The 21082-nt window shown below is 38.6% G+C and overlaps 1 protein-coding gene across 2 annotated transcripts in view; it reads right to left on the reverse strand.

Moving 5' to 3' along the window:
* Positions 1 to 21082, reverse strand: part of ADCY2 (adenylate cyclase 2) — a 214993-nt gene that overhangs the window by 180667 nt on the left and 13244 nt on the right. For both annotated transcript variants that reach the window (XM_065667665.1, XM_065667664.1), the window contains exon 2: positions 14621 to 14818. In XM_065667665.1, coding sequence (XP_065523737.1) covers positions 14621 to 14818 — 198 coding nt within the window. The remainder of the gene's footprint in view (positions 1 to 14620; positions 14819 to 21082) is intronic.

Genomic DNA, 21082 nt, shown 5'->3' on the forward strand with positions numbered 1-21082 from the left:
CAGTGTGCTAACTACAATACCGTAAGAGTTAATTTACTGTGCTGACAAGGTCCACTGTCAGTGATTCCCAGCTTTGAGATCAGACAGGACTGCCCACCATAAAATTACTAGGCAGTGAGATGAGGAGGAAGCTTTCACTAATCAGTGGTGATTATGTCTTAATACTGCATGATGATTTCTGATGTGGTCTACTATGGATGTTTTTATGCATTCACAGAAACTGCGTACTTCCGTCATTAAGTTTTTTTTTTTTATTTCCCTCATTTATCTAATATTATTTTTTCTCTAATAGTAGAAACTTTCTCTCTTTAACAAAACCTGAGAGACGTAAACTGGCATATTTTGAAAGTTGGTTAAATATGCACTATCCTACAAGTTTAATGAAATCAGCAAAATGGCAATTTGAAAATCAGAATTAATAATTGGAAAAGTTTCAGAAATTATAGATACGTTTAACTGCATCACGAATAGACCTGCTGTGTCCTAACTCTTTTTCCTGCCCTCAAGAGCCTTGTCCAAAACAATCTGATAAATAACACACATCTGAGATATTTAAACCAGAGCAGAAGTTGTGGCTATACCTCTTTGGAGATCCCTCTGACAAATCAGGCCCAGCTATTTTTAAAGACCAACCGAAGACTGCTGATCTGCTGGCAAGGAGTGAAATACCACGTCACAGTGGAGTAATAACAGTAGGGTTGATGCTTGAGCAGATAAAACTGTGGCAAAAACTGTGGTTGGGAAGCCTAAGAAGTAAACAACAGAGACATTTCCTGGGGTGGGGAGCAGGGAACCTTCACTATGGGGCTTTGACGAGAAGGACTTAAAAAGGAAGAATGGAAAACCCAGGAGGAACTGCTCAGAGAGAAGTTTGAGAATAACTTAGAAGATTCTTTGGAACAGGAGGGTTTGGGTGTAGGAGTTGGGGTGTGCTGGAGTTGTGAGAGATTTGGGCTTTCAAGTAAAAGGCGTGGGAGTCCCTTTCTGGATAACAAGAACCTTTGCTTCCCACAGGGCAGCTTAGTAGCTCTGCCTGGTGAGGCACCAGTGCTACCATGATTTCTCACCCCACCAGCTGCCTAGTGATGCCTCTTCCCTAACTTGTGGCTTTAGTTGTGAAAAATGTATAGCCCTAAATATTCAAGTTCCATAAAACTAAAACAACACTAAAAATACTCCTATATCTCTAGTCAGAAAATATAAATGACACTAGGAAAATATCACTAGTTTGAAAACTTGAAAAATGGGTTCTTCAAGCAGTAATTCACATTAAGAAGAAACCTAACTAGAGCAACATCTTAATTGCTTGGACACAGCTATGGGTGTGATTAACTGCCCAGTTACAATTTAAGTCATGGCTTCATTTGGAGGATCTCAAGGTTAAGCCCATTCAGAATGAAGGAGGGGTTAGAGCATTGCAGTTTTAAACAAGTGTTGGGAGGCCATTTAGCTACTCCATTGTTCAATCATGATGATGAGACGTTGCCCATTAAGGGGATAGTGAAAACGTAACTTCATTAAAAACACCTTACATTTGGTTGGTAAACTTTTTTTTTTTAATTCCAAGTACAATAAAATGAGGAAAAACCAACTGGAGGAAAAGCAGAAACTTCACTTTCATTACCAGTAAGTCACTGAAGCAATCATATTTTCAGCTATATTTCGTAAGAAGAACATTTTTAGAGATTTTTTTCCCCCAGAAATTTCTTTAAAATAAATTCTAAAATTGTGACAAGTCTAATGCATTACTTCATATTGCATGACTTTAACAACAGATCCTGCCTAAAAAGAATGACTTCCTTATGCATATTCTGCATTAAAATTAATCTATTTAAAACACACACCCCCTCTTGCTAGTGTTATATTTTTTCCAAACATCTGAGAAATCATATTAATATTAGTATGCCAATTTTTAATCTTTTGCAGGGTGTTGTTTGCCATCCCATTCCTATCCATTGCTACTGGGTACACAAATAACTAGAGTTGAAAGTCTATTTCCTGTACACACAAAATGCACTGTTCCTTGCCTACTCAACCAGGGTTTTCATTTACCAGCAGGTTACGCTAACTTATTCCTAAGGCTATATTTCTTTTACGGCTTTAACTCAACCCTTCTTCACCTGAGACTTCTCTTCTCCAGACTCAACCTCCAGAGTTGAGGTGCACAGCTTTCACCACACTTCCAGGCAGGTGCTTCCGAGCTCTGAAACCCCAGGACCTGGGATCAACCTCCAGAGGTTGTGGCCAGCCTAAACTCCCTAGTCCATCCTCCGTAACAACCTTACACACAAACTCCAAGGTTTTTCCCCATCCCTGGAAGTGTTCAAGGCCAGGCTGGATTGGACTTTAAGCAACCTAGTCTAGTGGAAAGTGTCCTTGCTCATGGCATGGGAGCTGCAACCAAGTGACCTTTAAGTTCCCTTACAAACATTCTATGATTCTCCAGCATCCGATGTTCAGCCTGTGCAAGCCAAAATGCAGCCATCAGCCCATGGGCAGAGGTCTCATATCATGGAAGCAGAGGGGAGGCAGAAGCCAGACATGGCAGTGGTGGGCTTTTCTCCTGACCAGTTCTCTTCCACTCTCATTGAGACTACAGCAATCTTGAACAAAGGAAAATATCTGGCCTGGCAATCCCAATCTGCTTTGATAAAACAGGTTGAAAAAACCTCAATCAAGACCCAAAACCACCTCACGTAAGAGCTGCAAAACAATTGCAAATGTGCTGACAATTGAAACCTGGCATTTTATTACATATATCAATTTTATTTATAAATCATTATGATTTGTGGTTGCTGAGCATGGTAAATAAGAAGCATGCAAACTCTACAACAACACAAGAGGCAAAGTTATTTTGTTCTCATTTCTACATTACATGAAATCATTAATTTGTGATCACTACCACTAGCTAAATAATAAGTCATAGAAATTATGCAAAATCCTATGGATCCAGATTTTTTATTTGTAGTGGACATCAGTGTCCACTATATATCCCCGAAATACTGCAAAATGCCATCTGCAGAATATTCACATGTTTCGAGAAAAGTAGTACTAACTGAAATGTGATTAAAAGTAAACAAGAAGGGGTGAGAAGAAAATTAATTAAGAGGTATTAAAGTACAGATTCTTTTGCTAGCCCCTCTGTAGAAATGTATCCTGTAACCATCTGCCTACATCACTAATGAGTACGAAACACTTCTGCTCATGTAGAGCAAATCATGTGGTAGTATAGAAATACATATGATTCACACATGATAATGTGCATTTATTGCACTTTTCTGTATTCCAGGCTTTGTTATTAATCTGTATTTTGCTTTCCAGTCTTCATCTGACCAAAGAAACATGATCTATCTCAACTTTTCTTGCAACCTTGACCTTTTAATGGAATTTAAAGTACAAATTAATGTCATACAGGCAACACACTTTCCTTCCCTTGTCAATAACCTGCATCATCCAGTTGACCTGGCAGTTTACCTGTACTGGACCTGACAAAGACCCAAAATTGTATTTGATGCTCCTAAATAAGTTCCTAAATGCTGAGTTATTGCAAAGAAGAAAATAAAAAACATCCATGTGTATCTAAGCAAGACTGCAATCTCATCTATGTGAAAGTAATTTAAAACACTGTATTATACCTGTTTATAGACCTGTGCAAGTAATATGTACACACTGACAGGAACTGTCATTAGATAACATATGCAGTCTTAATGGGTAATCAGAGCGTGACACGAAAAAAAAAAAAAAGACTTACTCAAATCTCTACATTTCATTTCACTCAGATTTTTTTTCTTTATGAAAAGTAGATGTTTTCAGGCACATGTGTGTTTAATAGGATTTATTTAATGTTCACCATTTCATATAAATATGAAAGACTGTTTAATCCATTTCCCTCCTCACGGTAAATTCTTTGGAAAAAAAAAAAATTATGATCAAGAGTAAAAACAGCATAATTAGGAAAAATTTATACAATACTGTCACATAAAATACACAATCCTATTTACTCAGGATTAATTCTACCTCAGATTAACAAAACAAAACAAAAGCTTTTATTCTTTTTTTTTTTTGGGGGGGGGAGGGGAGGTGGAAGCAGAACTGCAATGTGGTCAAGGGAAGTGAATGACAAACCTCTAACTAAGCCCTCAGATATTTCAGCTTGCGACACTATCACCATCCTCAATGACACCTAAAAGTTGTAATTTACAAAAACCTCATCTATACTGAACAAGGCAAAAAATATTTTTAGACTACAGATGACTGCAAGACAAAAATACAGAGTAACGAAAAAAAAACAATGTAGTAGACTGAAGAAAGGCTACCTTCGTTGATAAGTGTGAGAGGAGACAGATGTCATGGTAAATACAAGAAGGTGATGCAAACTTAGGAGGAAACATATGAAAGGAAGTGCTGAAAAAGAAATACAAAGGAATTGTGAAATAACCAAAAGAAACAGAAAATAGTCAAAGGACAGTCATACCACAAATATGCAAGATGATAGATTACAGAAACCATCTCAAATTGGAATATTACAAAACGGAAGAAATCTAGAAAGCACTAATGTGTAAAGAGATTGCAAATTACAAAACACAAATTACTTTGCAATGCCACATGAAGACATGAGACAGGGAGACTGTAGTTACTAAGTTGTCACTCCACCTGCCATCTTGAATAAGATTCTTGCAAAACAATGATATCTGCCAATCAATCAGTCAAATGTTGCAGAAATCAGAACATTCAAGCAGAGATTCAAGTTTGTCAATTTAAGCAAAGATAATGCCCCGGAAAGTAAGATAGATACAAAATTTATATGCATATATAACTTAGCTAAAACAGTATGCACAAGAAGCAAATAAGAAAAATATAATCTAGAATCCAACATGATTAATATGTATTCAAGTTCTAAATTATTCAAACTAAGTCTGCCAGAACAATATAATCCAAGAATTTAAGATATTACATAAAATTGACACTACTGAGAAATATGTTATTTTACAGTAAGTTTATTTTAAGCTACAAAATCAATATGAAGCTTTTTAGTAGCAACAGAAATATACCTTTTTTCTAAATGGTTCAACAGTGCATGCTGTATTGCATGAAAACATGATTATTCTTCTTAAGCCTTGTGAACGCCTGTATGTGGTGGAACAGACGGTAGGTTTTTTCCTGATAGACTGAAAAGGTTCTTCTCCCACTGTCACAGATACTGTGTGTAATTCTCTTAGCTTTTGAGTTGCCTTGAACAGAATGTCTAGTATTTCAGGCTATTGTTTAGGGATAGGGAGTTTTTTTGTGGTTTGTTTGGGGGGTTTGGGTTGGGTTTTTTTAACATATCCCTGCCCCAAATCCTCTAAATCAGTGAAACCTAGCCTGGGCTTTCACTGACACTACTTAATGTTTGCTGTTCTCACCTTGCAAGTTCAGATGAACTGAGATAAGTGTGCCTCTTCCTTCTGTAAGGACGAGCAACACCCAGCTACAGTATTCAGATGAAGACAGGCTGATCAGTACTTCTCAGCACTCAAGTACTTTTTATTTTTGCAGAAGAGACAAAGCTTTTAAAAGACAAACACAATCTAGATTGGTAGCTAAGTTCCTGTTACAGCAACCCAAGAGGCTTAGCTTGTCCACAATGATGAAGCTGGAGATGTGTCCTTCTCCCTGATTCGAATGTCCCAAACAGTTAGTAGTTCCCTTTTGAAAGACTGCTCCTTTCAAAAACTGTCAAAGTCCCCTTGCCTTTCCTGTTCTCAGCCCTTCTTTGATTAACATGTAAATCAGTCTCATACATTACCTAAAGAGGTAGCAAAATCATAAAAGATAAATAATTCTGGGATTGTCCCTCAGCAACACTGAAATGTTTTCTGAGAACTGACTATTATCTCAGTCCATTATTTTTCTCCTTCCTGTTTTTCTAGATAGCCAATTGCTTAATCAAGCCAACGTAAACATAAAAGTTATGTCCCGATATACAAGCAACATACAGTGCTTTACATACAAATAATCATTTTATCTTAAAGTAAAAAAAAAAAAATCACTAAACGAACATGAATAATCTCTTGAAAGCACAGCTGTTTTCTCATTCTCAATAAATTTACCATGTATAAACTATAATTATGTATATAACTTGCATTCTAATTGGAAATTATTCTTAAAAATCTGAATTTAAACACATTTGAAATAATAAAATTACACAATTCTGACATAATATATTTTGCATTTAAGATATCTATATAAAATTATTCATCTAAATTTTAAAAATTGTATTTTTATATGAATATATTAAACATTAATCTTCCGCAGCTCCTATTGAGCAAGCCTTACTACATGAAATGTATTTCTACCTTTTTATCTCTTCCTTTTGGAAAACTTTATAAACCTAGCACCTTGCTTGTCAACAAATTCATAACCAGCAGACCATACTGTTTTCTTTCAAATAGTAATTAATTTAAGCTAAGCAATGTTTCCTAATATCTGCATAGCACTGTATATTTGTAGACTAGCAGGTGAAACTGAAAGCTATTTCACAGCCAGCATATGGCAAACTGAAAGCACACAGGGGCAAATTCTGTTACCTCCTTCCTAGACTAAAAAAGGAGTGATCCTCTGACAATCCAGATACTAAGATTCACTTTTTTAGCACCACAGTTGTGCCTAAAACTTCATAAAAGCTACAGAAACAGGGAACACCCCCAAACAAGCAAACTGAGGTCTTATGCAGCTTGCAGGAAACATTTTCACCACCCACTTGTTTCTTTGTGTAACAACTTAGGAGCTAAATTGCTACAGCAATAGAAACCTGCAAACAGAAAGGGATAAATGCTGAAAAATGACCGAAGGTCACGATCTATGATACACCCCCTTCATTATCTTATTCACAAGAATAAAAACATACAATATCGCACCAAACAGCCTCATAAAGGTACAAGCTTTTCCATGCCAGGCAGGTAAGCAAAGTCAAAGTGCTCAAACCAAGAGACCCATGCGGTACCATACCAAAAACTTCCCTCTGTGAAGTCAGGTAAACTGTTACATTTCTGAATGGAAAACAATTCCAATTAAAGGCTTACATGGCTACCCTAAATTATACTTGTTAACAGAGAGTTCTAGATAGCTTCTTTAATGGTTCACTGGTAGTTTCATCATACAAGCAATTGTCAAGCAATAGGTACTATGAAATAAATAGATGTTTATGTTTATTTCCTAATGTCAAAGCAATTATTAAGCACTTAAGAAGCCTTACAAATGTCAGAAGTTATTAATTTCCATGTGTCACTGGTCTCTTGACATCAGCAACATCCAAACAACATTGTGATATTTGAAATCTGCATTACTCGGTTTCAGTACTCTCAGAAACATTAATATTCTTATTGATAAGTGTTATTTTGCATTAGGAACAAAAATCTTGCCACATTCAGTTTTGCATATTTATCTGAGATTCACATTTTTATCATACTTCAATGGCGTTACCTTAACGCTTCCCTTAGTAAAATTCATCCACATGACTTGCACAGCAAATATCACACGGCACACAAACTATGCAATAATCTTGATGAAATCTATAATCAGCTCAGCCTTTGTACTTAATTGCACACTCCCAAGATGGAAAAATCACTACAGGAAATGGAGTAAAGAAAAATAAACTAGCAGGGAAGCAAAAGTTTCATAAGGTTCTTCTGATCCAGTTTCTCCTGCTTTACTTTACACTAAACCTCTCTCATAAACCTTATAATGAATGCCACAAGAGATCAGAAACATAGAATCATAGAATCGTAGAACAGTTAGGGTTGGAAAGGACCTTAAGATCATCTAGTTCCAACCCCCGTGTCATGGGCAGGGACACTTCACACTAAACCAAATATATATGTATATATACAGCAAGATTATTACCCCCGATGTTATAATTCTTGAGACTACTGCTCCAGAAGAATGCTGGGGGGATGAAATACATTTGAATAACAAAATGCTCCAAATTTCTATAACTTAGAAAATCCATCTCTTCTGGTGGACTTCAGGCACAGGTCAAAATAATTTGTCATTTAAACTACTTCAGTAGTCCCCAGATGCAAGTAGTGCATAGGAATAAAAACCTAAAAGGATGCTTCTGAATCACTGAAGTCCTTGTCCCTGATAACTGAAGACATTGAATGACTCTCTGCTAAGGGCAGTGTTCCACTGTAAAACCAGTTCATTATTCTAATTCTTATTATCCTGAGGATATTAGCCACTCCACAAACGCAGTGTTCTAATGGCTATGGGATTTATTCCATATTCCAGTTCAGATTTTATTAATGGCTGGCCGATTATTTTTCTGGTGGGTGTGTGTCAATAGTCCTTTATCTTTTGTAGCTTCTCCTCACCTTTGATGTTTGCAACCACAGATTATCTGTAGATGGCAGTCACACCACTCTCAGCATTCTTCTCTTCTGTTGATCTAGACCCAAGTCAAGTTTTTCTCCTCTCACAAAAAGCTTCTTTCTCCTGATGATTTCACTTGGTGCTCTCTGCATTTGTTCTAGTTTCAGTTTATCTTTCTGAATGCGGGGGATGAGAAATTTACATAGGTCATTCAGGTGAGGTTTCATCCTTAGCTGGATACTTTGCCACCATAACATAATGTTTTCTGGTTGCATATCCTAATGATCCAGTGGCCAGCTAATGGTTGTCCTCTTCATTCTGCTTGTCCCTGCTGACTTTCTACTCTGAACTCTCAGCCTATAGCTGAAATTTCTGCTGTTAGCTCCCAAATGCAGGCACATCGCATTTCCTATTATTAAATTTCATCTAGCTGCTATTACAGTAGCCCTCAAGGTCGTTCTTTTCTTTCCCATAACATTCTGATCTTTTGCTCTATTAGGAATCTTTTAACTGGGTCATCAACAAATTTCATTACAGCAGTGACATTCTGTCACCCTCCACAAGTAAAAAGCACTAACAAAGGCAAACATTCCTCAGAGAATTCACCCAGCAATCTTCCTCCTGCCTCATACACTCTGAAGTCACACTAGCTGCCATCTACCCTCACCTGCACATACAGTTATTTTAATAACGCTCATCTCTTCTAGCAGTGCTTCTCGTCTTCCATTTGGCAATAAAATAGATATTATTTTTTATTTTCTTCTTACGAAATTGTTTTCCCTATTTAGAAAAGAAATCAATTCTCTTTCTACAAAGAGCAGTAACAGTGCCCTGCCATGACACACCAAAGGTTAACAATGGCACATTAGTTATGCTAACAGGGTGTTCCAAGGCTCCACACACTATTTTACTATATTAAACTACTATATCACTGATTTCCATGACTGGCAGGTCATAATAATAGCTCAGCTTTTCCCTTTTATACAGATGTATCCATACCAAACTTGATAAACACATTTAAATGCCTTGCTATTAACCCTGTGAATTAAGACCAAAATCATTTGTTCTTCTCCTTCCTCATATATAACTGCAAATATGCTTTATACTTGTGGATTGTGGGTTTCGTCCTTTTCTATCACACCTACTCCTAAAGCACAGCATCATCTGCTGGGCAATATTTTCCCCTTTCAAACAAGACTCCTGGTTTTCCTTATAACCTTTTTCAGGTGACTGTTCACCTCAAAGGGACTGAACCATCCTCCTACAAGACTTCCTTGCCTGGGATACTCATTCCTGATAGTCTGATTAATCTTAAACTTGAAAAAAACGTCAAGTCTCTCCCACACTCCAGATCCTGAGCCAGCAGTACAGCTGACAGCAGCATATCCTCACTCTCCTGTGTTGCAGGGACTTCACTGACACCCGCCCTGCTCTTCTCAAGCACCTAACTCCTTTTATTTGCACTGCTTAACCACACAACATGTTATTAATACATCAGCACTGACCTCAGATAAGGCAGGTCCCAAGCAAGGTGAGCAAATCAGACCCGATACAATTATGTACAAAGAAAATTCTTCCTTTTCTGCGGACCCGCTGGTTTGCCCTGCTGCCTGGTACAGGAGCTAATTACCACGACTGCAGAAACGCTGTACAGGCTCTCACCTCTCCGCCTGATATCCTCAGGTACCAGGAGAGTATCAAAAAAAATGAGAATTATAAATACTAATACAGAAAATTTTCCCTGCACTCTGCAAATCAGGGCTGCTCCAGGGCCAGACTGAACCATTCCACACCAATGCATTAAAACAAAAGGGCTTTAGATTCAGCTCAGAAAGTAGCATTTAGGCTAAGACAGACAAACATATTCTAAACACATCACTCTCTGGATAATTTTTTTTGGAAACCAGAAGTGTCAAATCATGCTTGAAGTAATTTCTGTGCTGTAACTGAATACAGACAAGGAGGAACACATCTGGTGCCTGGGCTGTGCAAACGTATTTATAATTAAGTAGAATTGAATACCAAAATCCAGCAAAGATAGAATTCATTAGGCTAGCATAATGCTGTATAATTACTTCCTTTTTTTATATCATCCACTGTGTGCTTTAAGAGCTCTTTTTACCCACTGATATCAATGTGCTATGACATATTTATGTACACCCTGTATAAAAGGTTGAGGAAGTGTTAGACATGTCAGAGATGACATGGAAAGGCGATTGTTGTACAATAACTACACTGTCAGTGAAACAAGAGGAAACTATTTTAAATTCATTCCCTGGCATGAATGTAACTCTATAGATAGGTACTGGATTTACATTTTGTAAGGAAAGGTGCTCCTTTCTAGAGTAAGGAGAAGATCTAACATGAGAAAATCAATACATCACCTTTTTCCATCACACTGCCTCAGCTTGTCTGCCTTGCATTACTGGTCCTCCGCCGAACACACCATCCACTTATTTCCACACGGACCTTTCTAAGCATTGCCCTGAGGTCTTTCCCCACTGAAACTATTTCCACACATTACAGCTCAAACCTTAGATTTGCAAAAAACTGCCAGCAGGCAATTGCTTCTCTGAGCCTCTGCGTGACTTCCTTTGCTCTACTTTTTTTCCTACCAACCCTGGCCAGGTGTGTTATGCAACTCCCACCAGACAGCCCAGCCACCCTCCTGGGCTGTAACACAGAGTGCTGGCATTGGCATCGTTCCTATCAAAGCATCCAAGCTCCCCAGAACACCAGTGAAACCCAGGGGCTCCACCACCAAGTTTGGCACTGACAGAAACTTGGGCTGACACCAGTAAGAGTGGCTTGCAATGCTTCTTTAAAAAGTGCGTCAGGTATCAAAGACATTTGCCATCACTGTCCTACATTCTTTTATTCATGCAAAGCCACCAACTACCTCACTAAGGTACCCTTCCATCTCCTTCTCGGTGTACTTGCTTTTCTTCGTCGACCATATACAGAAGTAAAGGACCTACCTAAGACGCTAGTTACTAAGGTTAATAATGCCAATATCCTGGCTGCTCTTGAAGATGGGCTTGTGATAATGCCCATGCAGCCCAGCGACAATAACAGCATTTGCATCAGGCTCAGAAGGTGATTGTGGAGCCAGCATGGGGCTTACAGACCAGCTCAAGGGATAAAGTAAAGCTGTCTACAGCTGTGCTATCTTCCCCTTCAAACAGTGGCCAGACACCTACCTGATAATAGCTCTCTCTCCAAAGCTGTAGCTGCAGAGACAAGGAAATGCAAGAGCAGTCTGCAGGGACAGCAAAAAGATAGCTGAAACCCATTACTATTTCCACTTATTTCACATCAGCCTACAGCTTTCTAACAAAAAAATTCCACAAACCAACACTGGCTCTGTCCAGCCACTTCATTTCCAGCCCTCTACTGTTTGTGGAAGTTATTTGAGCTGCGTGCCTGCAGGCTCAGGAGGCACTGCTCTGCATTAAATATATATTGAGTTCATAACCAAAATAGTCTCTCTGAAGTGGCATTTTTATTGTAAACTGAACCTGCTAAAGTTCACACCTAAGGTTCCTTCAGACAACAGAGAAAAACTGCAAACAGCCAAAAGGAAGATTAAAATCATTAAGCCAAAATTTAAAGGATGCAGGGTCATCCTTTAAAGAGAGAAGGCTTGAGCAGAAACAAGAGAATAACATGCTCATTCTACAAACTACAGTATACAGAACATTTACCTTTCAATAGTTCCTAGTACAATTAAGAAATGCCATATTTTTAACAATCTTAGGATTGAGAAGACATGAACGATACAATGAAAAGAGTATTTTTAAACTCTGCTGGAGCAGAACAAAAGTTAGGCTGTAATTTGAAGAAAATGAAAGCATTTGTTTAGTAAATAAGTGTGAATGAACTTTTATTTCTTTTGTTTTCATAGTTTTCTAATTAGCTATGTTGACAAAGATACTCGAAACAGAACTATTCCAGATTTTACATCATATTTCTTTTCTTTCATAAAAAAGCATAAAGGAATAACAAAAACATCCTAAACCACAAAAATAGTTTTAAAATTCATAAAACATAAAACTTCAATAAAGAAACTGTCAGTGATCACTGAGGAAGGATTTTTTAGTTTTGCTTTCACATGTAATTATAGGAGAGAACACCAATTATTGACCTACATATTCTTGATACAGAGCAATGAAAACACCAGCAGCCCAGGAATACATAGCAACATTTTACTGCTCACAGTTTTTTACAAACCTTCAAAAACATCAAACCTGCAATTATCCTATTGTGTAAGGTGTCAAGTGCCCAGAAAGATTCCCATATTTCTGTAGTTTACTCTAACTGACATCAGGTGAAAGAATACCTACAAAAGTGATCAACTAAACAGCACCACTAATCAAAGGAGGAAAAAACCCCACAGTTTGGGGGATGCAAAGGGTCCCACTGCAGGGAATCATGCAACCTCCAATCCCTAGCAGTGGCCAGGGCCACCCTGGCACAACCCCTCTCCTGCCAATGCCAAATGCACAGTGGAATTAGCCACATATCTGCAGCCGTGTCCAGGCTTCCTGGAAATCCTTGCCCACTGTGGGCTGGAGCCTGCACAGTACTAGGCAAGGCAGCTGCTCAGAGCCAGCTGCTGCTGGCAAAGGAATCCATGCAGCTCCCTCCCAGATATCTACTTCTCCAAGCAACACTTGCACACAAAGCAAAAAGCAGACTGGAAATTAGAGGACTTGTGTCCTGGCAACCTGTTGAAAGACAATGCCTTTCCCAAGAGCTCTGCAGCCCTTCCTGCCTCACATGGCAGCCACATCCCTCAGATGCTGTGCGAATGCCTACATTTTTCCTAAGAGGAAAGAAAGGCAGGTCAAACCACCTTCGCAGGCTAAATACAACCACAGGACTGAGACATCAGCATCCCTCTTAGATATCTTTTATGCCCCATGCTATTGAAAATCATTATCGTATCTTTCAAATAACAAAATTTAACTCAGTAGAATTTGCAATGAATAAAAAATATGGTAAATTAAATACCTGCATGTAAGCCTGAAAGCCTAAATATTCTAGTGTAACATCCCACAACTGGCAATTAAAAGAAATAAATAAAAAAAGTAGGACCGTGTAGATTATCTAGATTTGATATCACAAAGATACGGGGACTTCCATTGTGAAGTCAGATCTAGATAAAAATGTTACATGTTCTTGCTTGCTTTTTACTACATGCAAGTGTGGCCTGGTTTGTAGTTTCAAATACTTAAAAAAGCTAATGAAGAAACTAAAACAAACAGGGAAGCAGTTTCATGGATAATTAATCATTGAACCTACCAAGAAAATGAAAATATAAGTCACCCACAAATTTAAGGGTCCCAAAACTAATATTATCAACATACACCAGTAATTTAAATCATTTGAATTAAAGATTATAAAGGCACTACTTGCATATTTAAAGTTCAGTATTTGCATAAGTCTTTGCAAGATCTGAATAACAAGTCAGAGAACTTGTTTCAAGTCTATATTAAACACCTAGAAGGCATCCTGCATACAGTACCACCATTTACGGTTATTCTAAACTCAGGGAATCAGCGTCAAATTTTCAAAGACATATTTGTATATTTACACACTTTTTTCCATCCTTTGAAGAGTTTCACAATTATTATATCCGGAGTATTCCCACATAGAGAAGCTTGAGAAATGGAAAGATATGGCAGAACACAGAAGAACCGATCAGGCACAGTGTTAGATATTGCACATCATCAATTCATATTTCAGAAGTCGTGCTATTAGGATGCAATTATAGTTTGTGATTTGTCTTCATTACAAATTTTTTTTCAATATGAAGGGTACTTCACTGCTGCTCTATTCATACATTTCCCTAGAAATGTGAGGAAAGTCCAAATCCTTTTTTCTCATGTGTTGCTAGAGAACATCTTGAAGACCACAGAAAGCCAACACAGAGAAATTGAACATTTTAAGCTGAAGAAGATAGCATGAGTGGTCTTGAACCAAAGCAGAATTTCTGTCAGGTTAATTGGTCACTATAATCAACACGAAGAAGTTGAAGACTGGAATCAAATGTTCATTATGCAAAGGAACTTAAGAAATATAAAAATCCTTCAAATATTTCCCTATTCTAAGCATGTACATCTCTTTGGTATTTATAAATGCATGCAAACAGTCACAAAAACATTTTATGAGATGTCCCATAAAAATGAATGTGAATGATTTTGCATAGAATGGTTCCTGGAAATGTACCCAACAGTAGTAAAATTAATAATAATGTCAGTCTTACCTGGTCCCAGGGACAGATGATTCCTCCAAAACACATAAAGAGATATCCCATGGCAACAAGACATACCCAGACCACCAGAGAAAATACACGAAGCAGCTTCTTAAATACAGGTTCTATGCAGACAAGGATAAATATAGCAAAAAATATTGCTAGGGCCGTTGGAACAGTTATTAAAAATGCCACGTGGTCTTCAACTTCCTGGAAACAGAGGAAAATGAAAACGAAGTTAAAACCTAATACACTTAAAGGTCAGACAGAAATCATATACTCTAAACTGATCGCACATGGAGACCCCAGAACGACATGACCGAATATCAAAAGTGATATGAATCAAAATAGGATTTCTTTCAGTGTAAGAAGCTGTTACGTGGAGTAGTAACTTCATAAACAGCTATTAACCACACTACTGCATGGTACTTGTTTTACTAAACTGAGCTGCAGGAGACAGTGGGAAGGCTGCGTAACATCAGGGTGGCTGAGAAGGAGTTAGAAAGCTGGTTCCAAGCGCAGACTGCAGTGGACCCACAGCTATGGCCAGTCAGTCAAAAGACTCCCACACCAGCACACAGAAGGAATAGAAACTTGCAACAGCAAGAACCTGCAGGAGAAAAAGGTTTCCCCTGAAGCACCTTCTGAAGGTGCAGAACCACTTCACTGCTCTGCAGGCTGAAGAGGAAAGACCTGTCACAACAGGAGAGATGCTAGTGGTGAGTAAGGCAGGCCTCCTTGCCCTTGTGTGTAACAACCAGCACAGCTACGTGATGGGTGATAGGCGACTTTCTTCTAAGGTGCCCTGAAGCACCCATTTGCTGACCAAATTTGCACTCTCCAGATAGGTGTGCTGCTCACTGGGAGCTCGTATCATGGGTGTCACCAAGAGACAACCAAGCCTTGTAGAGTCCACTATTATCTACCGCTGTTGTTTCCTGTGGGCACCAGCGATAAAACCAGGAGCAGCCTGAGGAGTATGAGGAAGAATCATAGAGTAATAAGGGCAATAAGGGACTCTGGAGTGAAGGTATTTCTTTCATCAGCTCTTCTAGTCAAAGGGAAGAGGGTTGAAAAGGCCAGCCAAATCTGGCGCATCAATGAATGGTTACAGAACTGGTGCCGCAGCCTAGTCTACTTAGACATGGGACTTGCTTTTAGAAACCTTGTCTGTTGGGGACTGATGGAGCCCATCTGTCAGAGAAGTGAAACAGTGTCTCTGGTCATGAGCTTGCCAAGCTGATGAAGAGGGCTTTAAACTAAAGTTGTTGGGGGAGGAAAACCTCAATCTAACCCTCTCCTACTCTGATGCCAGGGCCAGCAAGAGATACCCAGAACCTGCAGAGCAGTCACAGGTCAGCAGGAGAACACCTGAAGAGCAACACAAAGGAATTTCAGGTACTCTAGACAGTAAGTCAGCTTCATCAGGGGTCCAACTTAAATGCTTCTATGCAAATTCACATGCATGGGGAATACCTCTTGCTGCTCAATATGACCCAGCAATGTGCACTTCCAGCCAGCCATATCCTGGGCTGCGTCAAAAGAAGCGTGACCAGCAGGTTGAGGGAGCCAATTCTCCCCTTCTGCTCTCTTCTCACACCAGGAATAACATGTTCAGCTCTGGGGCCTCCAACATAAGAAGGATATAGACCTGTTGGAGCAAGTCCAGAGGAGGGCCATGAAGATGATCAGGGGGCGGGAGCACCTTCCATATGAAGACAGTCTGAGAGAGTTGGGCTTGTTCAGCCTGGAGAAGAGAAGGCTCCAGAGAGACCTTAGAGCAGCCTTCCAGTACCTAAACAGGACCTACAAGAAACCTGGAGAGGGACTTCTTCCAAGGGCATGTAGTGATAGGACTAGGGGTAATGGCTTTAAACTGACAGAAGGTAGGTTTAGATTATGTATTAGGAAGAAATTCTTCACTGTGAGAATGGTGAGGCACTGGAATAGGTTGCCCAGAGACATTGTGGATGCCCCATCCCTGGCAGTGTTCCAGGCTAGGTCAGACAGAGCCTTCAGCAACCTGGTCTAGTGGAGGATGCCACCATCTATGGAACTAGGTGACGCAAACCATTTAATGATTATATGATACTATTTGAAGCAGATTGAGAAAACTGTAAATCACAATACAGTAATGCATCGGGCCCATAGGACTGAGAAAATTAAAAGGCAAACCCAATCTGCATTAGTGGAATATTCTTTCTGCTCCAGAATTCAAAACATTTCTGTGATTAATGTGGTTTGTAGGTGAAATTCAAGCATCCCTACTGAATACTGCAGCTGTCAAAATGCCTCCCAAATCAACTATGTGACCATAACTCTATAAAAGCCTTTTTGACAGTGATATTTGCCAGGCACTAAGCATTTTGCTTCTGTTTAAAGTACTTATCTGTGAGGATGGGCTTTAGATTACATATATACATTTTCTCATATCAGCTGCTTACTTCAAAATGTTCTAACACCCAGAGTAAGGACTAGAATATAACTTGAAGAGAGATTCAGAATAAATAATATTTAAATTTTATTTACAAAAATTACATAGGAGTTACTACAGTAATATCTTTAAATCACCTAGTGATGAATGCATTAAAAGAGAATAAATATTTGATTTTATATTCCTGTATGTGATCAAAAGCATCTCTAGCTGAATTACAACAACACTACATCAAAGTCTGGTCATAGGATTTTACTCATTCCCCCAGCTGTTATGAATTCTAACAGCCTCATTTGTACCAAAAAGGATTAGAAAAGCAGGCCCCAAATGCTACTGCTGCAACAGCATAAAATCCTCCACTAACCATCCACTTCATGCAGAAAAGCCTCGTATTCATTTTTCACACTGGTGAAATCTGGGGAACAATTTGAAAGTAGCAATTTGATGACGTGCAAGATACCCAAGCACAAAGAGATAACATTTCTTTTTCTGTTTTGTAGTTTCTTCCTTAGTGCCCTGATAAGTCTTGTTTATGGGTTTTCAACTTAAGTACTTCACATTTTGCTTAAAAGCTTTTTTATGTGATTTTTCTTTTTCTTTCTTATGTGCAAAAGACTTGCTACAGTTAAAGCAAAACTAAAAATTTACTGGTAGATATGTAAATTTACCCCAAAAAAATACAAAAATTTACAAATGGTGTCAACAGTATTTTGTTGGTTGGGGATTTTGTTTGTTTACCCCAGATTTAATAGATTTTAGAACCTGACATCTATAGATATACTTGCAGTAAGGTCCTTTTCCCATCCTCTGTTCAAGCTTCATTGTTTTCCTTGCAGACCTGACTCCCTGTGCACTGCACATTGCAACCCCCACCTGCTGCATTGGAGTCTGCCCACTCTACTGGCTGCAAACCCAGCACCAACATGCCTGCACCTACTGCAGCACTGAGCAGCCCCTAGTACACATAGGCCCGCTACAGAAGCTCAACCAACCACCTCCACATTTCAGGAGAGGAGAGAGGAGCTGGGAGGTGCATATTGCATTTCTGCAGAGCACATTAGCTGCGGTTCTACTCAGCTCCATATGGCCTCTATCCCAGGACCAGCCACCACACCACCAGGTTTAAAGAAAGGGAAACACCATGATGGAATTATGTTCACATCTGATTGATTGTGCAGACTGCAGATTATCTTTCATGTACCCTACCCTGCCTGACAAAAGCCAGCCCATCTTTCAGTTCTTCTTTCTTCCCTTTTAAATATAGGAAGTCACACATTTCAGCAATTATCACAGCACTGATGATCAAATATATGAGCAAAAGAAGAGTCAAGAAGCTGTAAGAGATGGTGCTAACTTTGAAATGCAAATGCTAATCTTCCGAATATTAAATACACTCATGAAGGCTTTTAAGCACTTGGTAGTTTTACTGAAAACAAATTTACAGGCTTAAAGTTAGGCATAGAGATAAGTGACCACGTGAGTATGAGCAGTATTAAGTAAGATACATGTAATCTTGCATAGTACAAGACAAAATATAAAACCTAACTAATAGTAGTAAGAGCTACTGATTTATGTCTCCAAATTTTGTGATTTTTGATCATTCCCATCTCTGCAATTTGTTTCAGTGTATTGACTTAATACTGCCACTACCAGTGTCAGCCCAGATAACACCAAATGTATTTAACTTCAGCCTTTGACTTATGCACTTCTAAGTGGCATTGCAAAACTCTTCTTGCAAGGTCAGAGAAATGAGACCCTCTGCCAGTGACAGGACAACATTAAGTTCCTAACACCATCTGTTATGCAGTCCAGGTCACAGCATGGCAGGAATCCACAAGCTCCTGTAGGAAGCCGAGACTCAGGAAAACCACAGATTGAAATGACGGCAAATTGGTATTTCAATTATAATGATGATGTTGCACACACACTAGCATGAATATCCACACGCATTTCAACAGTACACTTCTTCATGTCAGTAAAAATATAAAAGTATTGTGCTTTCTAGAATGATCTTGTTTCATAACACATCAACAATATTTAGATTGCAGTTTAGAGCATATGTATGCTCATACAGCTAGATATTTTTATATGTATTCTATCGTTCGATCAATCCATCAAAATCTTTGTTCCAAAGTAACAGCTAATCAGTCAATTTCCTTTTTTTAAGTGTATGCTGATCTCAACTCTTAGCTGAGCCATTTTGATCGCTAAATTTAAAATTTCATTTCCACTCTCTCCCTTCCGCTTGTTGCCTACTGCACAATTTTGCCTTTTTTTTTTTTTTTCATTTAAATATGTGCAGAGAAAAAAAAGAAAAAAACAGACCACAATGTAGCAGCTTCTCCTCACAGGTAACTGTATGCAACCTCCTTGACTGCAGTGGGACATCACCTCTTTGAGCTGACTACACAATAACTTGCTTGCAGTGTCACAAGCTGATTGCTCGCACCCACACACTGTGTGAATTCTGAAGGAAAATTGAAATTTGAAGGCAGAATAGTACATTAGGCAACTAAAAAATATGAGAAAACAATTGTTATTACAATTTGGATCCTTTCCAGAAAGCCTGAATGTGTACAGGGGGATTTTTCACAATCCTGCCTTTAAAACACACATTAATGTCAGGTCAACAAAAGCAGGCTTGGAAGGTAGCAGTTTATTTGGAAACTACTTTTAACAGGATTACCCTATTGCTTCACAGGAAATAAATGTTTATAAAATGTTTATAAAACTTTGAGAGAAAGACATTTAAAACTTTCAGCTTCTTGATCGATATTTGCAACCATCAGTGGGTTAAAAGATGATGTTGGATGCAAAGACAAATTCTGAAGTCTGACTATCCCATTACCTTAACCATTTCCCAAGGAGGCAGGAAAAAATCCCAAACCAAACCAAAACCCACCACTTTTCCTGATTTTTTTTATAATCTCAGAAATTAAAATTTACCAGAGATAATGGAATTAAAACACCAGCATGACACTACAGAAATAATGGCTAAGCCTGCAATAGGTAAGCCTTGCCTGACAGATCTGTCTTCCTGAGCGTTTTCTGTCTTGCTGTCTTTTAATTACTGAAAAAATTAAAAAGTGTACTATTAGAAATTTTCCCAACCCCATAAATTCTTCAGGAGTATGTGATAATCTTATCACCACTAAAATCTGAAGAATCACTTTCATTTTTTCCAAAACCCACAACCTTCTCTCATTCTAAATCCTGTTCTCTCCTTTTCCAGATAATGCCATGCCCTCAGTTTAATTTTAAACAACAAAGCTGCTGTAAAGCATTTCACTGGTTTATATAAAACCATACAGCCTGACAAAGTACTCTATAAAAGGAACAAACATTTAAAATACTGGGTTTAGCATAAAATCCTTTAACATGGTACCTCATTCTTTTGCTACTTTATTCTTTTCATCTACTGGAGTTCAACAATCTATATAGAGAGGACTCCTGCTGGGATCTGAAATATCACATGCTTTGCATTAACTCAAACTATTTACTATACCAAATTCCTATTAAAATCACTTTTTACTGAGATCAGTGAAACGCTTTCTAAATGTAAATATAAAACAAATTAGTAAGGTTCTTCATCCTGGAGAAGAGAAGGCTGCATGGAGACCTCATGGCAGCCTTCCAGTACCTGAAGGGGGCCTACAAGGATGCTGGGGAGGGACTCTTCATTAGGGAGTGTAGCGATAGGACAAAGGGTAATGGGTTAAAACTTAAACAGAGGAAGTTTAGATTGGATATAAGGAAGAAATTCTTTCCTGTTAGGGTGGTGAGGCACTGGAATGGGTTGCCCAGGGAAGTTGTGAGTGCTCCATCCCTGGTGGTGCTCAAGGCCGGGTTGGACAGAGCCTTGGGTGGGATGGTTTAGTGTGAGGTGTCCCTGCCCATGGCAGGGGTGGTTGGAACTGGATGATCTTAATGTCCTTTCCAACCCTAACTATTCTATGATTCTATAACAGAGACAGGGTGACAAGCAAAGGTTCAATAAGCAGCTAAGAAAATGTGTTAAGGAATTCAAAGAAATGGGGAAA

Source organism: Lathamus discolor, chromosome 2 (assembly GCF_037157495.1).
Source record: "Lathamus discolor isolate bLatDis1 chromosome 2, bLatDis1.hap1, whole genome shotgun sequence".
NCBI lineage: Eukaryota > Metazoa > Chordata > Aves > Psittaciformes > Psittacidae > Lathamus > Lathamus discolor.